At 36.0% G+C, this 19,000-nt stretch overlaps 1 protein-coding gene across 4 annotated transcripts in view; it reads right to left on the minus strand.

Moving 5' to 3' along the window:
• The window catches only part of LRRK2 (leucine rich repeat kinase 2), a 213,335-nt gene that overhangs the window by 187,660 nt on the left and 6,675 nt on the right, over positions 1–19,000 (minus strand). For all 4 annotated transcript variants that reach the window (XM_042246875.1, XM_027967445.2, XM_042246876.2 and 1 more), the window contains 8 exons: positions 17,926–18,014; positions 14,793–14,927; positions 12,293–12,427; positions 6,565–6,696; positions 3,685–3,804; positions 3,099–3,238; positions 2,926–3,005; positions 1,188–1,294 (listed from right to left, as the gene is read on the minus strand). In XM_042246875.1, coding sequence (XP_042102809.1) covers positions 1,188–1,294; positions 2,926–3,005; positions 3,099–3,238; positions 3,685–3,804; positions 6,565–6,696; positions 12,293–12,427; positions 14,793–14,927; positions 17,926–18,014 — 938 coding nt within the window. The remainder of the gene's footprint in view (positions 1–1,187; positions 1,295–2,925; positions 3,006–3,098; positions 3,239–3,684; positions 3,805–6,564; positions 6,697–12,292; positions 12,428–14,792; positions 14,928–17,925; positions 18,015–19,000) is intronic.

The following is a 19,000-nucleotide window of genomic DNA, read 5'->3' on the forward strand; positions in this document are numbered from 1 at the left end:
ACGCTAAGGTGCCTCAACAAAAGCAGCAAAGTCCAGTGTTCATTTTCAAGAGTGGGACCCCCCACCCCACCCCACCGCAACCCAGGCCTCTACCCAGCAGAGGAAGCCAGACTCAAGAAGAGCAGCTCCCCTTTCTGCCACTTCCACTGACTCATTATCCTTTGAGAGCAACCCTGATCAATCTCTCAGGGCTTGGCCAGCCCAAGCCTTTTATGATGGCCTTTTCAGTGCCATCAGAGGTGAAGTGAAAAGAATGAAAACAAAGAAGTGATTTTCCTCTTGATCTGACTTAAATAACCACGTACGGAAACATGCATGAGGAGGCTTTTTTCACTCTACTCGGGTTCTCTACTAAAAGCTGATGCTAACACTGGTCTTTTTTTTTCGAGCTTTCAGTGTTCTGTATTTTTCTCCCTGTGAGCATATCCTTCAAGAGCTGCCAAGTCCTAATGCTTTTATGATTAGTTTTCTCCCAAGATTTTCTGGCCGTATTTCCTATTTGTTAGGGCTGAGCCCTAATAACAGCAGCCTGAGCCTTAATTCTAAACCTCAAGAGTTCTTCCAAAGGTATAACAGCTATTTTTCTCTCCTAAATAATGGAAAGCAAAGATTTACATGTAAAGGACTATTTTTTTTATTTTTATAATGGACAAATTTAGAATATTTTATAATGGTGACTCTCTCTCCATCCACTGCATTCCTAAGGAAAAAACACAGGAACAGTGTACAAAGAAAACTGGGCTAGAAAAGTGACCATTTGGCTACTGTTACAAATATTCAAAACAATACCACTGGACACAAGCTAAAAGTCCATCCGTAAGAAACTGGGACATAAAGGAGGACATAGGTATTAGAAAACTACACAACCATCAAAATGGTAATGTGGGAATTTACATTTGGCAACATAAAAAAAGAAATGCAAAATTTGGTTATAAAAGATTATAATAAGATTCCATTTCTCCACAAAACAAAAAAATGTATATGTCATGTGTAAGTACATACACAGAAATCCAGAAGAAAAACATCAAAATGTTATTTTCTTCTTTATCTTTCTACCTGCTTGTCAATATACCTATAGATCAGATATATATTTACATATTTGAAGTTTTTACAATTATCGGTTTTATAATTTTAAAAATACTGCAAAACGTGTTTCATTATACTAAAAAATATGGTTTACCTCTTACCATTTTGTTCTAACAGAGTTGACAAAGCATTTGCAGATGCCTGGAAGACTTCTTTTGATGAAGAGTGCATCAGCATGGACAGCATCACTTCCCTGTGAGCTGGGAACCTTTCACAAATTCAACCACAACATTAATAGTAATCTCTTTAATAATTAACTTAAATATTCACTTTCTGTTATCTAATCTAACAACCAATAAGGGCAGATAAACAGTATTTTATGCCACCTCTACTCACAGGAGAGCAGTGTTTTATTTACATTATATTCAAATACGTTATTAATAAAGTAATATTTCTGTTTCTTCAAAGTAGTTAAGCAGTAGAAGGAAAAAATAGAAGACTCGGTAGATATATAAATAGGTGCTAAGAGTAAAAAGATTAAGAGAGAAAAAGGAGATGATGTAAGCAAGAAAGGAAAAATTAAGAATCATCAAGAAGTAGAGTGAAATTTTTTAATTTAGAGCATAAATATGTTTTAATGATGTATTTATTTTAACAATCTCCTGTGAGTTTTAAGGGATTAGTATCTATGAATTGAAATTTTTATAAATTGCAGCATGAACCAACCTTATCCTAACTTCTTTAAAAGATTGCTCAAAGCAGATTAGAAGGCTGGTTTAACACATATTTTTCAAAATTTACAATTTCCTTTCAAACTAGAGACATTTAAATAAATAGAATCTGTCATTAACTGCCTTCTAATTGGCAGTAGATCACTATAGAAATGAGGGCTTCCCTGATAGCTCAGTTGGTATAGAATCTGCCTGCAATGCAGGAAACCCTGGTTCGATTCCTGGGTCGGGAAGACCCTTGGAGAAAGGATAGGCTACCCACTCCGGTATTCTTGAGTTTCCCTTATGGCTCAGCTGGTGAAGAATCCGCCTGCAATGCAGGAGACCTGGGTTCGATCCCTGGGTTGGGAAGATTCCCTGGAGAAGGGAAAGGCTACCCACTCCAGTATTCTGGCCTTGAGAATTCCACAGACTGTATAGTCCAGGGGGTCACAAAGAGTCGGACACAACTGAGAGACTTTCAGTTCACATCACTATGGAAACAGGCTGCCAGAATTTGAGGTGCAGAATAATACTATTTAAATTTCCAAGGTAAGTCATTCAAAATTTAAAATCGAGAGGCTATGCAGAGCCAACAGTACAAACATAAGCAGTTGCTCATGGACATGAAACAAATCAGACATACAGAACTCCTGGTTACAATGTGCATCTTTGTCTGGTCTTATAATGTTTAAATGGAGCGCCCATAGAAAGCATCCTTGAGAGCTGACAGTTATACAAATAACCCTCTCAAGAGAAGACAGGTTAACATTACCACATAAAGTAGGGAGTCACTAAAGGAGGCTTCTAATCATATCTAATTACTGATATTGACAACCTCCTGGCTAGTAACCACAATAGAAAAGGTCACAGATGGCTCTGCAATTTCTGTCAGTTGAGAATAATTTGTACTTTTAAATTAATAGCCAGAAAACTTAACGGTTCTTGATGATTCATAACTTACTAAATGACTCTTGATTCTAAATTTCTCCATAATAACTCTCACACAAAGAGAGTTTTACTAACTATTGAAGACAACGGGCATCAGAATATTATATACCCACAAGTATTTTATGGCAACACTTAATACAAATACCTATATCAAAAATATTTCAAGCAATAAAAATTTCAGTGAATTGATTAAAACTATGACTAAAATTTTCTATCATATGAAATCAAAACTACTGACTGGCCATCTTCATCTCCAATCTTCTCATGTAAACTGTTTTGATACATAAGGAGATTATTCAGGGCCCAACAGGCAGCCTCCTGGATTCGGGAAGGAAAAAAAGAAACCAGTCAAAAAATAAACTATTGAACAAAAAATTTTGAAGAACTATAAAATTTATGACAGAGTCTAACCTGCACATGCTTGTTCTTTCTATGCCAAGTTAATGCTTTGTAACAGGCTTCCAGCCAAAACAATTTATCTTCTTCATCATCATCATTCTCCTGATTCTCATTCTTTTCCTCTAAGTCTTGATTTAAGAAAATGGTCTCAGCTTTGGAAAAATGAAAACATATAACTTACATATACTTTCAAGTGATCAACTGTTAAGACCATTATTTTCAAACATTATCAACAGAGCACTGGTTAATTAAAAGACCTCTTTAACGTATTACACACTTTATCATATTTATATTCCATGTAGATAAATCAGATGAGGGAGAGGGTACCAAACAAAACTAATAGGCTAGAGAAAGATTAATTAAGAAAATGAACTGCTAATAATAAAGCTAAATCAAGGATGTATTCACTGATATCTGAACTGGGATATTTATCACAACTTTAATTCCCTTGAAAGTATCCTCTATGAGAAAATGTGTTACAGTAGGAAAAGAAAAAGCATTTAAGGGTTCCTTCTCTATATATAACTTTCTTGTTATAATCTTAACATTCAAGATCAAATGCACCTGAAAGAATTTCCTTGTTAGTAAAGTCACTTACTGAGGAGTGCTAAACAGCTGAGTGCTGCGATTTGTAATACTGCATTCTCTGAATACTGCTGCACAGCTTTCACCACAAACACATGCACCTCATTTAACACCAGGATATTAAAAAAATTACCTAAAAGTTAAGTGACATATTAGCAGAATTCTCATCCATGGAACTTATATTACCTTTAATTATGTAACAGTATTTAAATCAACATCTTTGAGTAGTGATAACTATTCTTAATTACATTAAAACATATTTACTGTAATTAAAATCACTTAATGAATACATAAAGAACTAAAAACATTTCATGCACTCATTCAACTCTTGCTGAGGCAACAGAAATGACTGGGCCAAAAAACCCTGTAGGTTTGAGTTATATAACTTGTGTTGTTTGACTCCGTCTCATGTCATGTTGCTGTTGTTTATTTGCAAAGTCTTGTCTGATTCTTTTGTGACCCCACGGACAGTAGCCCGCCAGGCTCCTGTCCACGGGATTTCCCACATGATAATACTGGAGCGGGTTGCCATTTCCTTCTCCAGGGGACCTTTCCAACCCAGGGGTAGAACCCATGTCTCCTGCATTGGCAGGTGACTTCTTTACCATGGAGCCACCAGGGAAGTCCCCCTCTTGTCATCATCATACAAAAAACCACGAGGCGGAGACTTCCCTGGTGGTCCAGTGGTTGAGAATCTGCTTTGCAGTGTGGGAAAGGGTTTGATTCCAGGTTAGGGAACTAAGGTCGCATATGCCACAGAGCAACTGAACCGGAGCACCGCAACTTCTAAGCCCATGTGCCCAACTAGAGTCTATGCACCACACTGAAAAACGCCTCATGATTCAGTGAAGATCCTGCGGGCCACAACTAAGACCCAACACAGTCAAATAAATAAATATTTTTATACATGGCACTACAATATTCAGTGTACAAAACAGCTTAATTTTCCTGTCTTCTAAAAGATAAGGAAAAAACCTCCTTGTCATTAAATGCTTTTACTATAACTCACTAACAATTACCACATTTCCTTGTAGGAATAAGAATGAAACTTCTAGTTAGCTATATGTGTAATTAGATAATCCCTAAGATACACAGCCAGAATTGGAAAAGATCCTATACCATTAAAAGCCTAAAGCCCACACTAAATATTAATCAAAGTTTCAAAATCAAAAAGCAGATTAACTAGTGCAACTCTTCTGTATCAGCATCTTTCTATGTTCATACCTCTTCCACATTCATCCATTAAGCTGACATAATCCCCAGTCCTTAGTCTCTATAGTTTTGGAAAGTCATTTCAAAAAAGATTCTTTTCTACTTTTACTTTTACTTATCTAAACTTCAGCGGTCTCACCCTCTTTTCCCTACTATTATTTCTAAGTCACCGCCAACAGCTGCTCTACCACTGACCAACTTTGTGACTCTAAGCAAATACCAGTGGCCTTATCTTATTTTTAGACAATTTAGGTGAAAATACATTATGTTACAAAAGCTGCCATAAAAAGATAAAAAGACAGCTCAACGTTTTCAATACATATAACTGACCACCAAAACATTATTAGCCAGAACTATGAATCACTTTTTTTAAAAGACAGAATATACTATGGAAAAAACAGAAAAGGGCAAATCAGGTATTCCACAAAAAAAGAAAGCATGAAGAGCAAAGAAATATTTGAAAAGATATTCACCTTCCTTTACAATTTTCATGGCAATACAGATGGTAGTAGCATAAAATAAGAAATAAACCAATGTCCATGGATAGGAGAATGGATAAATAAACAGTGGTATACCTACATAATAGAATACTACATACAACAATGCCACGCTTCCCAGGTGGGTCAATGGTAAAGAATCTGCCTGCCAATTCAGGAGATGCAGGTTTCATCCCTGGGTCAGGAAGATCCCCTGGAGGAGGAAATGGCAACCCACTCCAGTATACTTCCCCATGGACAATCCCATGGACAGAGGAGGCTGACGGGCTATAGTTCATGGGGTCACAGTCAGACACAACTGAGACTGAGCACACACACTGCATGCACATACAGCTATGTGCAAAATATTCATGAGTCTCATAAACACAATTTTTAAAAACTTGCAGAGGACAACATTCAGCCTGATACCATTTTTATTAAGCAATAACAAGCAAACATTAACAATTTTATTTACAGAGATATATAAACACAGTAAAATTTAATTTAGATCATAAGGTTTATGCTCTGGAGAGTGCTCACCTCTGTAGAGAAACTGGTAGAAGGGCAGAGCCCCGAGTAGCTTTACCAGCACTGCTGCTGCTGCTAAGTCGCTTCAGTCATGTCCGACTCTGTGCGATCCCAGAGACAGCAGCCCACCAGGCACCCCCGTCCCTGGGATTCTCCAGGCAAGAACACTGGAGTGGGTTGCCATTTCCTTCTCCAATGCATGAAAGTGAAGACTGAAAGTGAAGTCGCTCAGTCGTGTCCAACTCCTAGCGACCCCATGGACTGCAGCCCACCAGACTCCTCCATCTATGGGATTTGCCAGTCAAGAGTACTGGAGTGGGTTGCCATTGCCTTCACTAGTAACATACTAATACTTAAATTTTATGAGGAGTTTTTTTGCATTGCACTTCATATTTTCTATATGTTATATTTATTCTTTTGTATGTAATAAATATTTACATAATACTACTTCAAATATAGCATTAACAATAAGATGAGGCTTCTAATATTGCACATATTTATTTTGCTACTCCTTTTAAAATTCCACCTAAGCATGGCATGACAGTTTGCTCCTTTACAATATTTCCATCCAGGGTATGTTCACCGGCTACCTATCCACCAACATGCAATATATGTATGTTATATACACTTACATCATATAGACTGTGATAAAAAATTAACCAAGAGTTGTAACTTACCTAATGTAAGCCTATGGAGCAAGCAGCAACTCACTTCTTGAATTTTTTCACTGATAGGGAATGCTCTCATGGCTTCTACCACAATATTATAACACCTGACATTGCCACTCATGAGGACTTCAACATTACTACCTAAATTTAAAAAAATCATAATTATCAATATGGCAATAATTTTCCCCATTGAAATATGCATACAAACACATCTCATAGACATTTTAAATACATGGCAGTATAATGGCTACAATACCAAATTTAAATGTCATTTTCTGTCAAACAGCTATAAAAATACTGTTGTTCATTGTTAATATAACAGAATTTAGAACTCATCTCTAGGACTAAGGGAAAGTTGGTTTCTTCCTGTATCTTGGCTTAAAAACGTAAACAAATAGGCAAATCTGAAAAATGCTTTTATGGAAGTCAAAATATGTAAAGTCCTGGCCACTAGTTTTCAAATAAATGAATTTGGGGCCTGTTTCCTAATGAGGCAGTATTTCATTGGATAATAGATTTTAATTGTTCTTTTTTCTCAAACCAGTAGAAAGAAAAGCAACATTATATCACATAACAGAAGAGCTAGAATCAGCCATGATCTATTCCTATTAATTCTAGAAGGGCAGCAGAATAGCCAGTGTAAAAGCCACAAAACCAAACTTCCTGAAGGCTCTGCCACAGACAGGGAAAAGAATGGATGAAGGGGAGAGAAGAGACAAAATATTAAAATATATGACTAAGAGATAAACATAAATGAACCACAAGGAAGGAAAGAATTTACTGGAAAAGGCAATTAATCAATAGAGAGAGTATGTGAAACCACGTGGAGAAAATTAATTTATATGTCTCAATGAAACATTTACTATTCTTAAAACAGACAGAAAAAGGTATGCAAAACAATTTTATTTCTTTTTTGGCACAATCAAACCAACTTTTTTTCCTAAAATTACATTTTTAATGTTCAAATTGTATTTTAAAAAATGCTAAATATGAAAAAAGATGTTGTAATTAAAGAAAATGTCCTCTTAAAACAATTACCTGCTTTTACTCAGAACCACAGATATGATTTGCTCTAGATTCAAAGGTAGTCTAAAACGCTTGCTTATGTATTTTTAGTTGCCACTTTCTTTGACCTTTTCATTATGAATCAGCCCATTTACAGTGAGGATATGTCAATGTGGGTGGAAAAAAATGAATTTCAAAAGAGCCAGTACAAAACAAATAAATATATAGTCAAGGAAAGGCAAAATGAAAACTATATTCAGTTTGTTGGCAGGAGATGGCTCAGAGAAGTTTAAATTCCATTTTCTGGGGGCGGTCCAAACACGGCAGAGGAATAGGATGGGGAGACCACTTTCTCCCCTACAAATTCATTGAAAGATCATTTGAACACTGAGCAAATTCCACAAAACAACTTCTGAACGCTGGTGGAGGACACCAGACACCTGGAAAGGCAGCCCATTCTCTTCAAAAGGAAGTAGGACAAAATATAAAAGATAAAAAGAGAAACAAAAGACTTAGGGACTGCGACCCATCCCAGTGACGGAGTCGTGAAGGAGGCGAATTTCCCAAAAACCAGGAAACCCTCTAACCGGCAGGTCTGTGAGGAGTTTTGGACTCTCAGAGGCAACATAACCATGAGGAAAAAAAAAACAAAAAACTTTCCAAAACTGAACCAGGAAGAACTAGAAAATCTTAACAGACCCATCACAAGCACGGAAATTGAAACTGTACAGAAATCTTCCAGCAAACAGAAGCCCAGGACCAGACGGCTTCACAGATGAATTCTACCAAAAATTTACAGAAGAGCTAACACCTATTCTACTCAAACTCTTCCAGAAAGTTGCAGAGGAAGGTAAACTTCCTAACTCATCTTATGAGGCCACCATCACCCTAATACCAAATCCAGACAAAGATGCCACAAAAAAAAGAAAACTATAGGCCAATATCACTGATGAACATAGATGCAAAAATCCTTAAGAAAATTCTAGCAAACAGAATCTAACATACTAAAAAGATTATATATCATGACCAAGTGGGCTTTATCCCAGGGATGCAAGGATTCTTTAATATATGCAAATCAATCGATGTGATACACCACATTAACAAACTGGAAGATAAAACCATATGATTATCTCAATAGATGCAGAGAAAGCCTTTGACAAAATTCAACATCCATTTATGATAAAAACCCTCAGAAAGCAGGCATAGAAGGAACATACATCAACATAATAAAAGCTATATATGATAAACCCACAGCAAATATTATCCTCAGTGGTTAAAAATTGAAAGCATTTCCCCTAAAGCCAGGAACAAGACAAAGGTGTCCACTCTCACCACTACTATTCAACATAGTTTTGGAAGTTTTAGCCACAGCAATCAGAGAAATAGAAGGAATCCAGATTGGAAAAGAAGTAAAACTCTCACTGTTTGCAGATGACATGATCCTATACACAGAAAACCCTAGAGACTCCACCAGAAAATTACTAGAGCTAATCAATGAATATAGTAAAGTTGCAGGATATAAAATTAACACACAGAAATCCCTTGCATTCTTATACACTAACAATGAGAAAACAGAAAGAAATTAAGGAAACAATTCCATTCACCATTGCAATGAAAAGAATAAAATTCTTAGGAATAAATCTACCTAAAGAAACAAAAGACCTATATATAGAAAACTATAAAACACTGATGAAAGAAATCAAAGATGGCACAAATAGATGGAGAAATATACCATGTGCATGAATCGGAAGAATCAATATAGTGAACATGAGTATACTACCCAAAGCAATCTATAGATTCAATGCAATTCCTATCAAGCTACCAATGGTATTTTTCAGAGAACTACAACAAATAATTCCACAATTTGTGTGGAAATACAAAAAACCTTGAAAAGCCAAAGCAATCTTGAGAAAGAAGAATGGAACTGGAGGAATCAACCTACTTGACTTCAGACTATACTACAAAGCTACAGTCATCAAGACAGTATGGTACTGGCACAAAGACAGACATAGATCAATGGAACAAAACAGAAAGCCCAGAGATAAATCCACACACCTATGGACACCTTATCTTTGACAAAGGAGGCAAGAATATACAATGGAGCAAAGACAATCTCTTTAATAAGTGGTGCTGGGAAACCTGGTCAACCACTTATAAAAGAATGAAACTAGAACACTTTCTAACATCATACACAAAAATAAACTCAAAATGGACGAAAGGTCTAAATGTAAGACCAGAAACTATAAAACTCCTAGAGGAAAACATAGGCAAAACACTCTCTGACATAAACCACCACAGGATCCTCTATGACCCACCTCCCAGAATATTGGAAATAAAAGCAAAAAATAAACAAATGGGACCTAATTAAACTTAAAAGCTTTTGCACAACGAAGGAAACTATAAGCAAGGTGAAAAGACAGCCTTCAGAATGGGAGAAAATAATAGCAAGCAAAGCAACTGACAAGAATTAATCTCAAAAATACACAAGCAGCTCCTGCAGCTCAATTCCAAAAAAATTAATGACCCAGTCAAAAAATGGGCCAAAGAACTAAACAGACATTTCTCCAAAGAAGACATACAGATGGCTAACAAACACATGAAAAGATGATCAACATCACTCATTATCAGAGAAATGCAAATCAAAACCACAATGAGGTACCATCTCACACTGGTCATAATGGTTACTATCAAAAAGTCTACAAACAATAAATTCTGGAGAGGGTGTGGAGAAAAGGAAACCCTCTTACACTGTTGGTGGGAATACAAACTAGTACAGCCACTATGGAGAACAGCGTGGAGATTCCTTAAAAAGCTGGAAATAGAACTATATGACCCAGCAATCCCACTGCTGGGCATACACACTGAGGAACCAAAATTTAAAGAGACACGTGTACCCCAATGTTCATCGCAGCACTGTTTACAATAGCCAGGACATGGAAGCAACCTAGATGTTCATCAGCAGACGAATAGATAAGCAAGTTGTGGTACATATACACAATGGAATATTACTCAGCTGTTAAAACGGATGCATTTGAATCAGTTCTAATGAGGTGGATGAAACTGGAGCCTATTATACAGAGTGAAGTAAGTCAGAAAGAAAAACACCAATACAGTATATTAATGCATATATATGGAATTTAGAAAGATAGTAATGATGACCCTATATGCAAGACAGCAAAAGAGACACTGGTGTAAAGAGCAGTCTTTTGGACTCTGTGGAAGAGGGAGAGGATGGGATGATTTGAGAGAATAGCAATGAAACATGTATATTATCATATGTGAACTAGATCGCCAGTCCAGATTCAATGCACAAGACAGGGTGCTCAGGGTTGGTGCACTGAGATGACCCTGAGAGATGGGGTATAGAGGAGGGTGGGAGAGGGATTCAAGATGGGGAACACATGTACTCCTATGGCTGACTCATGTCAATGTATGGCAAAAAACCACTACAATATTGTAAATTAATTAGCCTCTAATTAAAATAAATTAATTTAAAAATAAATAAATAAATTCCATTTTCCATTATTGTTCAGCCCCATCTACTTTTAACAGTTTAACTTTCCATGAATAAGATTTTATAACTATTATTAAGAAAGGGCATTCTTTCACAAAAGTTTTTACTGAAGTCTCATATCTGTAAGATTCCATGTCTGAAATCATATATTTATTACATGTAATATATTTACTACATATATATGAGATACAAAGTATGTAGTAATACTGTCAAAGCTTTAACCACACTGATTATATTACATTATCAGGTACTATTCTACATTTTTAACATTATTTAACTGATTTAATCCTCACAACTTTACACATGTGAAGATGAAATTATTACCAGATAAATGCATGTGTAAATCCTGTACAAGCCCCAATAGGTAATAAACGAAATAAAAAATGCTCATGTACTTACAAAACAGAAGGAATTGAAATCTGAAGTAATAGAAGCATTCACTGGTGGCATACAGAGCAAATTAAATTTTTTGTATTTTTTATTATAAAAGTGGCTAGATTTCAAAGCATCACCAAAATGCTAAACAGAATCACAAAATAAAGTTCAAACTCCTTCCCGTGACTTTTCAGGCCTTTTAGCATCTGATTATGTCTCCAGCCTCATCCACTAATTCTTATCAAGCCCTTATCTCACCTCCATTAATCAGCATACAAGCAGATGCTCAGGGCTCTACATGTGCATTTCACACACACATGAATCCACACACTTATAAATATATTTACTGAGCTACTTTTATCCTCTTGATATTCCTATGCTTTCTTGCTCTAGGATCTTTACACTTTAAGATGTCCACCCTTGGGTTGCTGCCTGCACCCTACTTCATCTCACACTTTTCTGCACACAAAGCTGTCCTCATCATTCAAGACTCTGCTGAGAGATCTTGCCTCACTCCCTGTTTGTTCTCATAACCCCAGGTACTTCTGCCAACATTTGCCTTATGATACTCTGTAATCTCTTCTGTGCTTGTCTGTATCTTGTGCAGTACTATGGGAATAGAAAGGCAAGAAATATTTATATTTTGCTACTATTTCCCCAGCACAAAGCCCAGAGCCAGCAGCGGTACTAAATCAATAAACAAAAGTTAATCAGATGAATAAACAAATGAATGGCTTTATCACCTACAGGTTTCCAATAAAAACATTTTTGAAACACACTCAGAAAGAACATATACTGTAATTTTCAGGTTCAAGAAAGAAACCGTGCATGCAGGCTACTTACAAGGAATTGCTAAGGAATGTAAACAGTGCAATACATGAAGCACAATTTCCTCTTCATCTTCAAAGTTTTTTAACGCACTGAGCAATATCATATAATCTTTATTCTCAACAAATTCAGTCAGTTGCTCCTCTGAAACTAAAAAATGAAAGACAAAATACTGACAGAGCTAAAACATGATTTGAAAGTTTAGTTACTCAAAAATATAATATTCATGATAATTCATGATGACAGTATATACAACAGATATAAATTAAAGACTATACTTTAGCAAATATCCCTTCCTAGTAATTTTAAAATAGGAAAACGAGCGATTGAGGTAAAATAATTTTGTTTTGACCCATATCAGTTACTATTAGTTACTCCATGTTTTGAAATGTAGTGACTAGTTCTCAGAAAACCAAAATTATTTACAATTTCATTTGAAAGATTCTAGAGAAAACTAATCTATGACTAATAAAGATGGCCTATTGAAGTGAACATATCACAGTACTTAAAAAGGAGTGGTTAGTGGTACACTGTTGAAGGGCAGCTAAGCTAAATGCATCAGTTTAAGAGGGATGAACTTCAGCAAATGACAAGTAATGAGACTTTGAAATACTCTATCTTAATGGTCTTGATTTCATCAGAGAACAACAAATGTCCTCATTAATTTTCATAACTAGTCTTTGGATCAAGCAGTGAGTTTCATTTAGAGTCATTTTATTGGGTGGGAACCTCAAAAACATGTATAAAAATCTGGTTTATCTAGCCTGAGAATAACACTGACATAAATGTTAGAAAATGCAGCACTCTTCATGATCAACATTAGTTTCTGTTGTTCAACTTTATACCAATAATCCATGTAATATAATGTGAAATTGACTGGGTTCTTTTAATAAATGTGGAGTGTCACCAAATCTTCTCATTTTATGGAACAGTTTCCAGAGCACAGTTTTAAATTTTGAAAATTAACTTTACAGGTGTCATTAAGTCCTGGGGAACCTGATACTCTTCAAAACTTCAGAAGTGTTTCTACTCTACATTTACAATCACAATATTGTTAGCGTTAATCTTTCTATCACAGTAAGATCTTCTTTTCAACATTCCTTGGTGCCTCTTCACAGGTCTTGGATCCCACAACGCTGGAGAGAATTATGTTAACCCTTCTTTCATGAATAATGATGTGCCCTTAAACTCCAGCACAGAAGATTACAAACTCTCAAGACAATAACTCCTCAAATTCTATTCTGCCCAATTCTTATCAAAAGCTTAGTTGCCAGACGTAACATTTAGAGAAGATAGCCTGAGAGACATGCACCTCCTCCATTTCTCTCCTCCACCAAGCCCCTTCATCAGAGAGCTGGGGCCCGGCCCAGGCTGTGCTCTTTGATAGACTTTCACTGAAATGACACTGTGTTCCTTACAGAATGTGTGCATTGTATCACCTCATCCAGGGAGACTCAAGGAGGATTCTGTCCAAGTCTCCCATGATTGCTTCTTCTGATTAATGAGTTTACTTTTATTTCAAGTAACTTTGTAATCAATGATGTTTCTGCCTCTTTCCTTTGCCTGATACAAAGCAAAGAACCAAATTTCTGATCCATCTCTCTGCAAAGATGAGAAGAGGATCTGAAGTAAGCAATAAATTTAACCTACCATCATATTTTCCCTTCACCCACTTCCTCATTCATTTTTCCCCTCTAATGTATTATGAATATCTATAAACTATTTGAAGTCTTTTTGGAATAAGGCAGGAAATTAAACAGTATAAGGTGATCTATTCCATTCCTGGAGCTGCCAGAAACTGGAATAGGTAAACTGGTATGGACACAGGGCCCACTGAGCTTCTTATTCTAAACCCCAACCATTGGCTCTCACAATGACACAAAAGGTGCTCTCAAAAAACTCAGTCAACTGAACTATAATGGAGATAACTAGCTGTGTGCCCTCAGGCAGGTTACTCATTTCACTTCTCTGATCCATTTCCTCATCAAGCCAGTGGAAGAACCAAAGGTTCCAACTAACTATAAAATTACATGATTAGCTCTGTCATCAATCTCAGTGTTATGTGATAAAATACATATTAGTCTTATTCCTAAGGGAAATTTTGTAAACTTTCTGTTCTTTAGCCAGAGCCTGAGCAATTTCTAAAATCTCTGGTGATGACTCAACATCATAAACCCAAATTTAACCTGTGCTTGACTTCAGTTTTACTTTTTTCTTTCTTAACTCCTACACATCTAGTTTACAAAGTGAACCTATGCCTTGTTAAGCAATGGAAGAAAGTTTACTACAATTGCATAACTTATAATCCATGAATGAAATTTATTCTGTAAAAAACAAACAATATTTCTGAATTAACTCCATTACCTATCTTTCACTAACACCTCAAATTTTAATAAATAGTACAGTTTTAAATATCTTATCATGATAATTAATCCTACTTTTCCTACTATAAACCCTTATAAACACTTTTTTCTTATATAAATATCAAAATAAAGAGTTGGACATTTTTAAATACCTCTCTCAAACAGCACATGTAAAACTTTACATCCAAGTTTCTGGACTTCATCACTGGCTGCAAATGTGCGCATGGCATCGAAGATTAACAAGAAAATATCATTTTCTTCATCCAATATCAGCAAAGTGATTTTACCTGTTTTGAAGAGAATAATAAGCTCCAAGTAAACAGCTGCTTTAACATTTAATGTCTTAAATTTTACATGAGGGCTATGATGGTTTGTGAACTTCTTTTGATGAACCACTTAATTGCCCCAGCTGTTAGCCCTATCAAGATCTATGGTCTTTCTAAATGAGACAAATCCACAGTACACTTACCTATAACTTTATGATTCCCAATCAATGACCATTACCAAGACCTCTTGCCCCAAACTCCTGAAATATTTCTGCCTCTTAAACAACATTGTCTGAATGCTTCATGGCCACCCCAAACCTCACCTACTCCAATTGCATCTCTTCATCAATGATACCACATTGGATCCAATAGTTACCAGGGAAATTTAGGTCATCTTCCTTCTTTCATTCTCCCTCTTTCTTCTCATTCTGCCCAATCAAAGAATCAACTCATACTAAGTCCTTCAAGTCTAACCTCTAAATATTTCAAAAATTCCTTTTGAACTAGGCCCCTTCATTTCTATTTTGTTCTGGACCCCACCTCTCACCTAGAATGCAAACACAATTGCTTAACTTCTCTGCTTGGTGCAAACTCCTACCTAACTAGTTGAACCCCTGCACTATATTTCTAAAACACAAATGTGATCTATAATTCCCTTTTAAGTCTTCTAAGACAGTCTCATACTCCTCAGTCTGACAAACGAGACTCTTCACAGATTACATGTATCTCATCAGCCTCACGTCCCTCCCTGCACTACTGACTCCAAACACGCTAAGCTCTGCTCACCACAAACACATTTCTTTTGATATAAATTTTTGCATTTGCACTAGCTAAGTGGAATGCCGTTGCCCTTTTCTACACCAAATATAATGCTACCTTAATTCAAGGCATAACATAAACAGCACCTATTCAGTCAATAAAAACTGTAGGTAGTCATAGCACACACGTGTACAGCACATAACACATCAGACATAGGTTGAAACATTGACAGTTTGCTCTAACATCACCACAGCCCCACGAGCCATGTGCAATCTTCATGTCAGAGATGAGAAAACAGCCACAGAAGTGACCCAGTAACTCTGCCCAAAGTGAACAAACAAGAGTCAGAGCTGGATTAAAATTTAGACAGGTCATGGACATGCCCTTAAATCCCACAAATAAGCCAAGCTTCTCTGTGTTCCTATGGTGGGTGGTTTTCTTCCTATCTCTGTTATGGTACTTTTCTTATTAAACTGAAATTATCTCTTTAAATGCTTTTTATCTCTTTGTTGGGCTGTTCAATTCTGCAGCCACTAATTGCATGAGGCTACTTAAACTCAAATTTAAATTAAGTAAAATTAAATAAAATTAAAATTTAGCTCCTCACATTTCCCATGTTCAACCACCACATATGGCTACGAGCCGTGATTTTAAACATGCACAGTATTTCCTTCATCGCAAAAAGGTATATTAGACCATGCTGCTGGACTGAGAACTTCTTCATTGCAGGAACTCTACCTCAGCTGTCTGAGAGTTCTCTAGTAGCCAGCGTAGCAGTAAGTGCCCAATAACTATCACATCAGTTAACAAATAAGCCAAACAAAAAGTGATTCATAAATTAGCCTCTAATAAAGTATCTGAAATGAACTCTAAAACACGGTAGAAACTTCCCTAAAAACTCAAAATTCTCAATGTTATATGGAAGAAATTAACTAGTCTTTTGCAAAACACACATCAAATTTCTTAACTGTCTGCATGCTGCTAATCTCAACATATTCATATTGCGAGATTTTTCAAATTCATAAACCACCTGTCCACCGCCAAATGGAGAATAAATCTTCACACACTCCCAAAAAAGACTCTCAAGGATGAGTTTAAAATAAATCATGATTAAGACTAGTTCGGAGTAGGAAATGACAAACCACTCCACTATTCTTGCCTGGAGAATCCCATGGACATAGGTGCCTGGTGCGCTACAGTCCATGGGGTCGCAAGAGTCGGACACGACTTAACAACTAAACCGCCAAGACTAGTCAGCACATTCTGTTACATATTTTAATAAAAGGCTCTGTCTAGTGAAGTGGTGAGGACCTTCAGGCCTTTCCAATCCCTCTTCTTTCATTCTCTAATCTTCACCCTCTGTCTTCCTTTCTCTTTCTCCTAATGGGCCTTCATCACTTGGCAGGGATTATGAAAGCGTTTAAAATCTTACCACCCACACCTCCAGCTCCTCTCGTGCTCTCCTCCTAGACTTCTGCAATGCTGCACATGCTGTTCTCTTGACCTAAAGGACCCTTCACACGTTGAAGGAAAGCCTCCCTATCCTTTCTGGTCAGCTTCCCTGTAAGCAGTCTTTCTTCTTAGAATCTTACATCATAGCAAGTGTCCAGCACAGCAATGATCACAATGATTGTACCACAGCAACACTTTTTGTTTCCAGGTCCATTATCCTTCAAGCAGAATTTTACTCAGGGAAAGAACCTAACACGTGAAATAAGAACCTGCTTCTACTGCTTTTTGCTGAGGCAATCTCTCTGGTTTCAGGGTTCACTCAAGGAATGTTTTGAGGATTATGCTTTTAAAAGCATATGAAGTATTTTACATGTTAAACCTAGCATTTAGCAAGCACAAAAGAAGAAAAGCTATATATTTTTATTATGACATATTACTATTGTCATACTCTAGAACATATTTTATAGAAAATACATTAGAGATACAATGGAGAACAAATACTCATGACAGGACATGTATGGCCAACAAACTAATGGGAACATGAGATGTGGGATCAGATCAGAGGAGCAAAGCTGAGGACAGAAATTAAATTTGGCAATAATATACAAGGTGATGTTTAAGGCCAATATGTTGGGTAGTATTTTTGAGAGAAAAAGTTTAGAGAAAAGGAAAATGGATACACAGAATTTTGGAAATCATCAATATTGAGGTTATAATATTATATTTTTTAAATTCAAATATATTCAGTAAATGGTTTAAATTATTTTTTAACTTGTGTTAACATTAAAAATATGTGCATATATATTACCTGAATTTAGGAGAAGATCTAAGGCCTTCAATCCAACTGTTGTCAAGTTGACACTGGCATTATGAACCGTTAGCATTTTAAGAATCAATCTGTAAGTAAAAACAAAAATCAAGATCATCCTAGATGTTTACTCTTTTAGATATTGTCTTTTACTCATCTACATTTTTATTTATCTCATTGCACTTCATTCCCTATATTGAAGCTAATATGTTTTTTCCCTATAAATCTGAGCCAGGCTTACAATGATTAACAGGGAATTATTATGAGTCTCAACAGAAAAGTTATAACTTTTTCCTCAAAATATTGAAGTTCAATTATTACCTATTTCACTCAATTCTATATTCAAAATAATACAGAACTAAACGTACTAAGGGATTAGTCATTTTATATGTGATACAAACTTGTGAATTTTATGTGACACATATTTATGTATTAAATTATAGAGATATAATTAAAATGTTAGCTTGTATACAAAAATTAAAAACCATTTGAATATTTAAATTATTGACTTTTTACTATTTTTAAAAGAGAAATTGACATTACAGAAAGTGAACCTAGTCTATCAGTAATATTCAGTTAGTTCAAATACATTTGATTTGAGCCCCTGAGTTATTAATTTTAAAATCTATAGTCTGTGGTCTATTCCTACTCAGGGCAGATTAATTTTAAAATATACAATCTATAGTTTATTCCTACCCAGTGCTGCTTGGCTTTCTATTGTTAGAAAATAGAGCTTCCATGGCTTCACTTAGATTCAAGAAACTCAAGACATGGTCTCCAGCGATGCAGTAAGAAATTGAGAGACTCCTTCAACTCTGTTACTTCTCCTCCTACCTATGCTGCCCCTACCTCTTCTTGAATCATTCCCATTATTCCTGACTTCCTTACCACACAAGAGATTTCTCCATAGTACTGTAAGCCTTTAGGGGGGAAAAAATCCTTGAATATAAGGAGATATGTTTTACAATAACTATTGGCTGGAAATGATCTAATATACTCCACTATAGAGAAGAGTATGTCTATATTGTTCACACTACTTCTGGCCTAAAGGAGGGGTGTAATAAATACAGGATGA

Source organism: Ovis aries, chromosome 3 (genome assembly GCF_016772045.2).
Source record: "Ovis aries strain OAR_USU_Benz2616 breed Rambouillet chromosome 3, ARS-UI_Ramb_v3.0, whole genome shotgun sequence".
Taxonomy (NCBI): domain Eukaryota; kingdom Metazoa; phylum Chordata; class Mammalia; order Artiodactyla; family Bovidae; genus Ovis; species Ovis aries.